The 13,035-nt window shown below is 37.1% G+C and overlaps 1 protein-coding gene across 1 annotated transcript; it reads right to left on the reverse strand.

The window, feature by feature from the left end:
* Positions 1 to 10,822: 10,822 nt before the first annotated feature.
* LOC127800669 (NAC domain-containing protein 2) lies at positions 10,823 to 12,825 on the reverse strand. The gene is made up of 3 exons (XM_052335414.1): positions 12,455 to 12,825; positions 12,050 to 12,324; positions 10,823 to 11,959 (listed from the first exon to the last, which is right to left on the reverse strand). Exons 1-3 carry the CDS (start codon positions 12,633 to 12,635, stop codon positions 11,504 to 11,506), a joined length of 912 nt encoding a protein of 303 aa, XP_052191374.1. The 5' UTR covers positions 12,636 to 12,825; the 3' UTR covers positions 10,823 to 11,503.
* Positions 12,826 to 13,035: the final 210 nt, after the last annotated feature.

Below are 13,035 nucleotides of genomic sequence, written 5' to 3' on the forward strand. Positions count from 1 at the left end.
ATTTTCTCAATCCATCATTCGTCATGGCGTTTTCAAGTTCCCCTTGTCAGGTTGACCACCGACAACTTTACCTGATTCCGCAGATCCATTTAGCATATTGAACCTATAGTCGCAATCTCTGTTAACTAGGTCTCCTCATCATTCATTCACGATACTTTAATGATGTAACACCTGGTGTTATGAGTGTTTAAGGGTAATAGAGAATAAATTAGGAATAGAGGCATTGGGGAATTTTCAAAAATGCCCTTGAGGAGAAAAAAGGATAAAAAGGAAATTTAAGGCTTCTTGGAAAGGACAATTTAGTAAAATGCATAAATTTGCCATTAAAGGTAATTTGGTAATTTGAAAAATAGCTCCATATTGGGAATTTAATTTATGAGAAATTTCCCTTATTTTGGTTTTGGATTTATGGAGATATTAAAGAAATAAAGGATGACTAATCAAGTGTATGGGTGACACTTGGCAAGATCTTATTAAAAGAGAAGTGAGATTTAATTAAAAGAAAAAGAAAAGGAAAATGGGTCTTTCTTGCATTTTAATGAGAGCCATCATTATGTTGAATAAAGAAGATGCAAAAAGAAAATGGTCATGCACTTATGGGAAGAATTAAATAAATGAGATTTAAATAGAAATTAGTCATTCAAGATGATTGAATGAAAATTGTCTCATTAAAATAATTGAGAGAAATTAGAAGTTCAAGATGGGTCCAATGGATGAGATTTGGTCTTGGAATGGGAATTGATCCAAGGGCCACAAATAAGTCTTGAAAGTTGGCATGGATTGCCAACATAATTGAAAATTAATTTTAAAGGATTAGAATGGATGGCAGAGATCATTCTTGGGTAAGAATCAAGGACTAAGATGGTGTTTCTTTAAGCACACGGATTGTGCTTCTTTGAAGGGTAGAGATTCAATCTCCATTTTAAATCCATGGTTAAGATTAAAGCCTTTTTAAGTAAGGATTGTGTTTCTATTAGAGGGCTAAGATTTGTTCTCTCAACCCAATAAGATCCAAGGGCTTGGATTAAATCTTGAAATGAAAATAATTAAAGAATAAGGAAAAGAGAAGTAATATAAAGAGAAAGGAGTAGAAGGCCAAACATCTTGGCCGAGAGTGCAATAATAATAATAATAATAATAAGAGAAGAGGAAGGAAGGTAAGGTTCTTGAACTTGATTTTTTTTTTTTTTTTTAGAAAAGAGAATAAGAAGTCTTCTTACTCCTCATCTCTTAGTCTTAGGGATCTTCTAATGTTCAAAGAAAATTTTCTTTAGGTTGTTGGAAGCAAAAGTTTGGCAAACATCTAAGAGTTAAAGGTAAGGGATGACCCCAAGGGTGGTGGTGTTACATGCTTAATAAGTGTTTGTTTATGAGTTTCATGTGGTTGCAAGCATATGTGTATTTGTGTGCTCTAGTGGACCTTGACCAAATGGAGGACTAGGAGTTTGGGAAAGAGGTTGGTTGAAACCTCCACCTTGAAAGGTTGCGAAGGCTAGGATGACTACCCATATTTGCATCACATCTTGCATTACATGTTTACTTATGCTTTCATTTACTTCGCATTGCACCCTTAATGAGCAATGGCTCATAAGGTCATTTTTGGACCTCTTGTAAGTGGTGAAAGCTTCAAGGGAAAGGGTATTTTGGAAGGCTAATGGCTATGAGCATGGAAGACTAGTTGTGTAGTCTTTATATTTTGTAATGGTGGTTTAAAGCTTGATGAAGTTTAAACTTGGATATGTATCTTATTTTTTGTGTATGTTGTGTAAAGCACCTCATGGGTTGTATGACCTTATTTTTTGGGTGAATGTGGGAGATTTATGTTTTATTTTATGCATATATTGTTAGTTCTATATAATGGCAAGTATATCCCAAGAGGGGGGGTGAATTGGGATTTGGGTAAATTTTTCAATAATTTGAAAACTTTGGCTTACAGGATACTATGTTTCGAAACTTGAGGAAGTATGTTTCAAAACAAACATTTATGTTAAGTATGTTTCGAAATATAGATGAGTATTCGAAATCAAACTTACTGGCAGTTATGTTTCAAAACCTACTAAGGTGTGTTTCAAAATAGTGCTCACTGTTTTGCAAATAATAAAACTCCTTTAGATTTTTAAAAATGATTCTTTTAAACAACTTGAACGAGAATAACAATAAGTAGAAACGAGAAATCAAGTACACACAAGATTTATAGTGGTTCGGCACTTGCCTACTCCACTACCTTCAAGCTTACCCACTTGAAAGATTTGCAAACCACAATCACTTTTACTAGTGATCAATGACACCAGGGGTTTTACCAAGGTTCACCCTAAAACCTTACACACTGAATTTTTATGAGCTCAAATCAAACCTTACAACAAGATAAATAATACTTATCTTTTACAACCCAACAATTTTGAATATAATTAAAACACCTTACCAAATAGTTATAGCAAACCTATTGGTATGGAATAAAAAGAGCTTGAAGAAATGAGAGCTTTGGATTTGACTTGCTTCTCCTGTTAGTACCATAATGCATACCAAGGAATGATTGAAAGTAACTTCTTTGAGAGTTCGTTAGAAGAGCTTTGTTCACTTGTGCTTGTGGCAAGAATCTCTTGTAGATGTGTAAAAATTGTGTATGCTTGGGAGAGAGAGCCTTCTTGTCTTCAAAGAGCTGATATATATAATAAACGGATACACTTTTGGCTAATTATAACCCTTAGAGACAAGATAAGAAAGTAGGTTTCGAAATATACTTATCAGGTTTCGAAACAACACATTTTTACACAGATATTTTGAAACACACATAACATGTTTCGAAACATATAGCCTTTACAAATGGATATGCACCAAGAGACAAAATGGGTGGAAGACTTCACTTTAAAAAACAAAATGATTTGGTTTTATTCTCCACTTAAAGCATATCTGAAATTTGAACATCAGGGTATGGGTATAATTTTAAAAATAGATTATTAAAATAGCTTTTCAAATAAAGTGCAAAGACATGACAGATTTTTGAAATTCTTCTGACAGAGACAGATATTTCGAAATACGAAAAATAGGTTTCGAAACATACTTCAGAAACATGTTGAACAAGGATACACTGCTGACAAAGGTTTCGAAATATACTAAATATGTTTCGAAACATAGGCTTAGATTTCAAATAGATTTCGAAATACATCATATATATTGAGCAAAACTTGAACCCTTTTAATATACATCTTGAAACAAGTTTAGAAATATGGCAGATTGATGTTTCGAAACATGGAAACTATGTTTCGAAATACATCATATTGAAGAGCATTTCGAAAAAAATATTACAGAACTATGTTTCGAAACATAGTTTCGAAACATAGAAACATAGTTTTGAAACATGATGAGATAAAAAATGGATTTTTAAAACATTTGACCTTTAGCGCCAAAACACTAATCATACATGTTTCGAAATATGAAAAACTTATTTCGAAATATGAGATTTTCATATGGTTTTTCAACAAACACATTTTCTCTTATACCAAAAATATGATACAACATATATAAGTTCTGGAAGGTATGAGTTTAAAAGGAAAAAAAAAAAAGAAAGAGCAAGGTGCGCGTTCGCGCGGTGCGAGCGATGCAGGTAGCCCGCGTGCGCAGTCGATAGCCCCTGCGCGCAGCCCGCCCAGCGCTCACGCCATGCGCGCAGTAGGGGTGCAACCAGCGCGCGGCTGGAGCGCTGTGTGAGCGGGTTGGTGCCAGCTGCTGCCCTTCGTCAATTTTCCTTCATTTTTTAAAAAAAAAATTGGTAAAATTATGGGAAAATTATGGATTTTTGGCTCCAAAAATATTTATTAAATTAATATAAATTTTGAAGCATTTTTGGGGAAAAATTCGATCTTTTGGAAAATAAAATAAATGAGAATTTTTCTTGAATTTGGGAAAATGGATGGAAAATTTGGTGTTTTGAGTTCCAAAAAATTACTTATTAAATGATAGAAATTTGGTGCATTTTGGAAAAATAAATGGAGATTTGGCTAAGCAAAAATTGATTAAATTTTTCAAAGGAAGATTAACCCAAATATTTTCTAAGGGAATTTGGGAATGAGAAAATGGGTTAATAATTGGGCCAAATATATTTTTCTAATAATTAAGACCTTGAGCCATAGTGAAGTAAAGTGAATTGTGGTTTGGTTGTTTTCTGTCGAGTCCTAGGTAAGTCATTCTTGGCTCATCACTATGAGTTAGAAAATGGTGACGCTCACCAAGGTTTAGGATTTAATTCTGTTAAGTCTTTTTGATATTCCTTTCCCGAACCCTTGAGTGAAGCATAGGGAGGGGCGAAGCCTAGTTCCCACCTAAGATGTTTCTCGTTGAAACATAGCCCGTCTCTTCATTATTGCCTTGGCGTGTGAGTAGTCCGGTTGATTATTCACTAGTGACACCCGTGGTGGGAGCGAGGTATTACAGTTGGTATCAAAGCGAATTTTTATTTGGAGACTTAGAAAAGTCTGACTTGGAGATTAATTGTTATTTTAGTTGAGGATTCTCATAGCTTAACTCTATTTGGAGATTTAGGGAATAGCAAATTGGAGAGTTAAGGGTATCTAATACAGTTAGAGCCAATTAGTAAAAGCCCCAAGTGGAAACTTAGGGGAAAAGAGATTAATGGTTCGTAACAATGAAATCCTTATTTGGAGATTCGGGGATTGACAGTTGAAGTCCTATAGGTTATTAATTGGAGGATCTAACCTTATTAAGTGATAGAGTAGTTGGTCGGATGGACCTAGCTATTGAAGATTGGATCCGATGATATGATTCAAATGTAAGGTTGATTCGGTAACCATGATTATGGATCCGAGAGATTTAGAAACTGTTGATTTGAGGTCATTAGTTGAAATTCTTACGATGAATGATAGGATAACTGGTAGTTATCAAGGATGATCGAATCATGAATGATTAGTCGGATGTGGCATAGCCTAGCTGATGAGTTAGGATCGGATGATAAGTATTTTTTAGGTTTATTTAGTGATTCGAAAAAATGAGATATGTAGATTAAGGATCCAAGGGATTGGGCCAAGCGAAAGGCCGAAGATGGTTGAGTGATGGCATATGAGTTACGGAGGCGACGGTGGTACAACTAATATAGCTCGCAAAGATGGGATAAGGGACCCTAGCCGTGTGATAGCACTACTAGTTCGGTGTTCATAGTGAGAAATCGGGATCTAGGAACCCACATGTAGAGGGCTAAGGGATGGCTTGCGATAAGGTATGGGAGACCCGTCGACCGAGACATCATAGCAGACTGCATGGGAGACAATTAGATGCTGAAGATCTGGGGCAACATAATAGGGTTTGTACCTTGTGTGGGTCCAAGTTCCAATGGTCTAGAATGCAAGGTGTGCCACTAGCTTGTTGATCAAGGCCGGAAGCCTAGGGAATCAACCCAAAGTAAGATGGATTATATTGAGGAGACACGATCTAAGGAAGAAGAAGCAAGTAATGTCTTGAATATGGACCGTGTATCCTATTTAAGAATTACATTAAGGTTCGTGGTCATGAGACGAACATTATAAGGCTCGAGGAATAAACCTCGATGACTAGTGTGGCAATACTAAGTGGGATCATAAAATGGTCATGTCTGTATTTGCCTCAAGGATATGGTTGGGTTGCATAGTAAGAGCTATCTAACAAGTAAAGTGGAAATGGTAGATCTGATGAATGCTCGTGAGCCGTATAGGCACTACTCCTATGTGGTGACGTGATCACCGACCTTAGCGAGGGCTTAGGATGGGCGCTCTTGCAGGAGGAGTTAGACATGTGGCAGCGACAATGAATGATAGTTCTCAAAAGATTACGACGAGACCGTGCAGATTCACCCAAGATGTACTCGCGTGAGGGTCGATACTTGGTGTAGGAGTAAGCCTATTATGTGATCGGATGGATGGTAATAGCTTGTGTGCTGGCTAACGATAAGTGTAGTGCATGGGAAAAACTAATTTGATGGTCGTGTGCTGATAGTCAATTGGATCTGAAGAAAGAAACACGAGAGGCAGTGGGTTCTCGATAAATGAGATTTCGAGTAATAGGGCATGGCCAGTTCAAAGGCTTGACAATGAGTTGTGAGATGACAACCTTGGTTCAAGGCAAAGTTCAGACACTAAAAAGGCAAGAATGACCCATTTTCTTTTTCTTTTTTTAATTAAATATCACTTCTCTTTTAATAAGATCTTGTCAAGTGTCACCCATACACTTGATTAGCCATCTTTTATTTCTTTAATATCTCCATATATCCAAAATCAAAATTAGAGAAATTTCTCACCAATTAAATTCCCAACATGGAGCTATTTTTCAAATTACCAAATTACCCTTGATGAAAAATTTATCCATTTTACTAAATCGTCCTTTCCAAGAAGTCTTAAATTTCCTTTTTATCATTTTTTCTCCTCAAGGGCATTTTTGGAATTCCCCAATGCCTTTATTCCTAATTTATTCTCTATTACCCTTAAACACTCATAACACCGAGTGTTACACACAAGAACGTCATTACTTTTCCCTTTTGACTTAAAAGTCAAAGCAAAGAATTGTTGTGCCATAAAATTTTCAAAACGTCCACCGAGAGATGTTTTAAATAAATAAATATAAGTGGACATAATTTTTAATGAGTAATTCTAAGTGAGAATATTTTTTTTCAAGAATAAATCATCAATAAATAGCAAGAGTAATTAATAATGTTAATAATTCAAATAATCATGGTTCTGGGGGTTAAATTGTCTAAGAAAAAAAGTGACACATTCTCCTATAAATAGCATAGTAAAATGAACAGTGCATGAGAGGCATGATTCCCAAGAATAGGGTCTTTCGACAAAGATGGGTCTTGCGACAGTCACATCCTTGCGACAAAGAAGGATTTTGTGACAAACACATTTCCTTACAGCACGATAGGTCTTGCGGCAGTCACATCCTTGCAACAAAGAGGAACCTTGCAACAAACATATTTTCTTACTACAACAATGATTCTCGTGGCAGTCACATTTCCTTGCGGCATTTCCTTGCGGGGACCTATTCCCTTGTGACAATCACATTCTTATGGCAACATATTTTCTTATGGCAACAATGATTCTTGTGCTAGTCTAGGATGACCCATTCCCTTGCAACAATTACAATTACATTTTTGTGACAACATAATTTCTTGCAATAACAATAATTCTTGCGACAATCACATTTTGTCACGATAATACATTTTTTGCGGCAGCCTTACGACCTCTCGGCACTCCCAAATCTCTCGGCAAGGCTTGCCCCGGCTGCTGCTTACTGATTTCTTCTTCACGTGCAAGCCGCTCCGCCTGTCATGCCCCCCAAGCCTCCTTCATCCACAAATTAATTTTCCCCACGTGTGCGGCCCCCTCTTTTAGCCAGGCGCATTGTCCGCCACAATTGCCTCTCAAATCACTCTAATTCCTCAAGCCATAGTGCCCCGCGGGCCCCATAATAAATTTATCCACGCAATTCACCTATGATGTATATATAATACACATATATATATTCATATAATGCGCATGCAAGCCATTCTTTCATCACCAAGTGCCCAGCGGGCCCCCATGCATTAGCTTGTACTCTTATGGCTTCTAATTACACTCTCACACGCATGCATATTGGAGGCGCATGATTAATTAAATAAATATTATGCATATAACTAATTATTTATTAGAAGATGAGGAATTAATCCATACCTTATGTAACCAGGCTACAATCTTTATGGGAGGTGTTATATTAATTTTAAAATAATAGATTATTCTCAAAAATATTTTTTGTCGTCCCGAGGCTTCACCTAGACAAGACATTTAGAAACCAAGAATTTGTTTGTCATAAGGTCCACCCTTTAGCGAAAGATTCTTTAGGCCATTTAGTCCTCCGAAGAGATTACTCTTAAGTCCATTCAAATTAGTCTAAGGACCAGAGTCTTTATGTCCAAAGCATACATATTCATCTCCGACATCTAGTAAAAAAATACTATGAATAGCTCATCTCTCATCGAGAAAAGTACATCTTTTCTGTTTATTAACTACATCCCTTATTTATGACACACCCGGTGGAACATCTACGAGTTTCTCCGGATGATTACTTTCTTTCACATATTGACTTAAGCATCAGAGAGCATACACGCGATGAGGAATTCTCACGTGCCTTCTAATTTGTTCTTATGAACTTAGTTATACCTCAAATGCAAGGGAAGATATTCTCGGACAGACTAATTCCCTACCAAATATGCACCAGATGGCTTATTTGAGACCCTGACCAGATAATCGAAGACCGGAGCTATCCGACGTGCATTTTCACAAGCAGACACTTGTTGACTATTCGCCTCACTTAGCCACAACTCCAACATTCCTGCATTATAAATTTCCATTGTTGTATGTTTAATAATAACACTTAACAAAGTGTTAAGGTAATAGAGTCACCAGTTGAGATCAAATCACTCTAAACATTTGTGTTTTGTATTCTTATCTCTTTTACATTTTAAGTAAATAATTTTTTTTTTATAAACTTGATTCATCCCTCTCTAGCTAATCAATCTCTCAGTGTCTCTGCAATTAAGTCAAATCAGAGTGTTTATTGCAATACTCTATTAATTAATTATTAACATGTTAGATATTTGAGGTTTATTTTCTGCACTAAAATGTCATTTTTCATCATTTGAACTTCTTCTTGAAGAACACCTCAAACGTTCATTCTTAAAGCAACTAGAACTCTAAATCGCTGGAGCTTTGTTTCTGCTGCTAAATTACATAATATATATTTCCTTGTGGAAGAACATAATTAATTAGCTTGGTTTTGCTCAAAACGGATTTGATATATTAGTCAAGAGGTTTCAAGTAATAAGAATATTACGAGGAATGATATATTGTCTGTGTCGGGCAGTATTTATATTTCCAGACACGACTAACAAGGAGTGAGCTTCCCCCTCTTCCTTAATTTGTCTGTATCAAGTAAACATTATGTTATTTGATATAGACAACATAATAAAATCGAGAATATTATATATCATAGGCTTCTAGTTCAGCATCTTTTGGCAATGGCAATAACTCAATCTTGTTAATCTCAATTGATTTTTTATTGAAAAATTTAGTAAGTTTAAAAAAAAAAAAAACATGTATCTTTAAAGCATTTGAAAATTGAAAATAACTGAAAATTAATGAATCTTTTCGCTCTAATATCTTGTCAACTGTCCCAAACAAAATCTTGGAAATTTTGAATAATCTCATGAAATTTGCTCCATCAAAGTGTTCTTCTATTCCACCCAAGATGTTTAGAGGAAAGTAATTAGTTTGGTCCATCATAGTGATATACCAAAATGTTACAAAATGCAAAATAATATTTTTAGTCCTATTTAATCGATCAAATGTATAGATATAGTTGATCAAAGATGGGTACTATATTTTTTATGTTTAGTAGACTAATGCTATAAACATACTTGACCAAAGTTTGGTAGTATGTTTCTTAAAAAATTTAAGATTTCAATTCAATTGACCAAAGATAAAAGTTTGGTCAACTAAAATCTTTGAGTATAGTTCAAAATAAATTTTTAAAACCACTATATAGTTGACCAAAGTTCAAGTTTAGTGAACCAAAATTTTGCAAAATCAAATACAACTATTCTAATAAGAAGCCGATTTAATCGACCAAAATTTGTCAAAATTATAAGTCGAATTGCCAAAAATACGACATCTCCATGTTTTTCAAAAACATTTCCTTTTTACCTCCACCCTGCACATACTTAAATCATTTTACATGATAATTTTATGTTATTGTGAGTCGAACAAAAAAAAAATTCATTTAGCTTAAAACACAAATCTAAAAATTATCACAAGACTTTAATACCTTTCACGGAAATAGGTATTAATAATTTGTGTCACTATTTTGCCTCCAAATTTAATTCTCTACTTTGCTGCAAAATAAAGATTACTTAAAAATTGATTCTCTTCTATCTTTGATAAAATTCATTAATTATTATTATTGTCTTGTTTATCTTTTTTCTTAAATAAATTCAACTCAACTATTTAAAAATCCCATCTAAAAATCTGTTGAAATTTCAAAGTCTAGTACCAACCTAAAGATTTCTTCTATGTTGATTGATATTAATGTTGTTTGACTTGTTTGGTGTTGATTCATTTTTATCTAAATTAAGATTAACTTGTAAAACTTAATTTCACACGTTGATAGAGATTTTTCATAAACTCGGATCTTGTCATCACTTTTTGTCTCTAACGATAGAAGCTATAGAAGAAAGGTTTATAAAAAAGTTTCACCTACACTTATTTATCTTTTAAGCTGTGTTTTTAAAGAACAAGGTGTTCGAGCATTCATTAAGTTACATCGTTTTTTGTTTTTTCTTTCATTTTTATCATTTCGAATGATTATAAATCATTTATTATATTTCAACTCGTTGGTGTGCGAAGAGATCTCATTTTATGATGAATCTTAACTCCTTGTAAGCCTGCTCTTATTAGAAGGGGAATTTATAATGATGTTTTATCTTGTAGTTATGGGTATTATTACTGATTTATAATGAAACATTTAAACTTTTAACTTAGAAACAAGATAATAGAAACCTGAATCTTTATAAATTTTGGATTCATAATTATTACATAAAGTTAGAAAACAACTAAGTATAGAAGAAATCGCCTTGAAAAGGGACATAAAACTCAAGCAGTGAAGATTAGGGTGAACCCAATAACCAAAATTGCATAAAAGGCCCAAACAAACGGTACAACTACAAGGGTCACGACAAAAATACAAACGGATCAAACCCTAGCAAGAGGTGCAACCTTTGACCTTTGTTCAAGTCGAATTCCCACAATAAGTGAAAAATAAAATTTCACATAAGAAATATTGAATAACAAGTGCAAGCAATAGAAAGGAGTTAATTTTGTGGGTTAGGGTTGAGTTTTGGTTTTGGTTTTGGTTTTGGAGGCAATTAATGAATTGACTTGGAATTGGATGAGTACAAAACCACAACATCAGCATATAGCACACGGCATGTATGTAGCAGCAGCATATTGGGCGGGCGGGCGTGTCTGGATGGATGGCATTTGGTAGGGGATTATTATTATGTTTTTCCAAGTCTCTTTCCCGGAAAGCTCCGAGGAATACGATAAAACATTGCAGCCCAGCCCACCATTAACGTGAACGTTTGAGAAAGCACCACGAAGCATCGCTGACTTTCGTTTCGTATTTTGCTCCACGTTAATCCCCCCGTCAACTTCTATAATTTCAATTTTCAACCATTTGTGAAATTACAAGAATGACCCTATTACTACCACTACGACTACTTACAACATACACTTCCATAGCTGCATAACAATTAAATATAATATGCCAACATGACCACCACCGCCACCATCCCCATCACCATCAGCATCATTCATATGCCTCCTCCTATTATTAGATCAACGCTTATGATGCCACCAACGCCGCCTCTCTATGGTGCGACCCCGCCGCACCCGATTGAGATAATTACTTCCGAGTTTGATCGGACGGCTCAAAATGGCTTCTGGATGTACATGAACATGTCCTGCATCGGATAAAGCGGGTCGGGTGGATACTGCATCGGAGGGGCGAAAGTGTCATCCGGAAAGGCATCCATGTAATTAAACTGAAAATCGGGGGCATTTCCGAAGTCGTTCCACTTGGGCTGGCTCTGGACCTCCTTCTCGTACGTGAACTCCGGCGACGTCACGTGCTCCGACCCGCTCGAGTCCGTGTGCAGCCTCGGCATCGAGTCCGACGTCTCGAAGTGCAGCAAGTCGTTCCCCGCCGCCATGTGCGGCGCCAGTGGCGGCAGCACCGCCGGCGGAGGCATCGCGCCGTAGCCCGATAAAATGTCGGGCTTCTGGTCCTCGAATTCGGAAGCTTCCACGAATTTTCTGTCCGCCGGAAAGTGCTTCTCGATGGAACCCTTTTTGTTGTATATTCGGCACAGTACCCAATCGTCGAGCTGCATTCCGATGAGATATTTTAGTAAGTCCGGCGAGGGCAAAACGGTCAACGAAAATTTGAAAAGGAAAAATTTTTAAATTACGCTTACCCTTAGATTGTTTTTCTTGCCGGCCGATCGGTCGACGTTGGCGAGGCGGTACTCGTGCATAATCCAGTTGGTCTTGAGCCCTTTGGGAGCTTTTCCGGCATAGAAAACCAGAGCCTTCTTGATCCCCACCGGCTTCGGCTTCCCGATCGGCTTGTCGGCTCCGGTGGCCTTCCAGTACCCGGTTCCGGCCGCCCTGTTTGGCCGTGACCCGTTCGGATATTTCCGGTCTCTCGGCGAGAAGAAGTACCATTCTTTCTCTCCATACAGAGCCATATCTGCTCGATCGAACCCAAAACAAATTAAAACTCAGAAAAATTAAGAAACAGAAATCGAATCAAGAATCACTAATGATCATCTTCGTCTCTTTTTGTTCCTAGAAAGTAATCTTAACTTGAATTAAATTACCTGGAAGTTGCCACGGATCAAACTTGTAGAGATCGATCTCTGCAATGATGGGGACGGCGATCTGCTGGGCGGCGCATTTCCGGCAGAGGTAGTGCATCACGAGCTCATCGTCGGTGGGATGGAATCGGAACCCCGGCGGCAGCTCCAGCTGAGGGTACCCACAATTGGCTCCACTCGTCATTCACAAATCAAATTAACTCTTCACTGATCAAGCTCTCTCTCTCTCTCTCTCTCTGTTTCTTCAAGTAGGTAAATCTGGATGGATCGTCCCTGTCTTCTCTTTCTTCCGGGCGAGCTGCTTGTTCTGCTGTTACTAGCTAGGAAGAAATTTGTCGACGGCTGGCTGGAACGGCTGGGATGTCTGTGTCTCTCTCTCTATATATACATATATGGGGATAGATAGATAGGCATGCGAATGCACATGTGTTTTACACACGTGGTGGTCGCAGGGTGTTCCAAGTAGAAGAAGTGGGTGGAAGCGGTGAGGGGGGGTTGAAGGGCCGACCGGTGGGGGCTGCCGTGACACATGCCCAGAGCTGAGTGGGTGTGATGGCGGGACACGTGCGGGGCGAGAGCGTGTG

The sequence above is a fragment of the Diospyros lotus genome, chromosome 4, assembly GCF_014633365.1.
Source record: "Diospyros lotus cultivar Yz01 chromosome 4, ASM1463336v1, whole genome shotgun sequence".
Lineage (NCBI taxonomy): Eukaryota > Viridiplantae > Streptophyta > Magnoliopsida > Ericales > Ebenaceae > Diospyros > Diospyros lotus.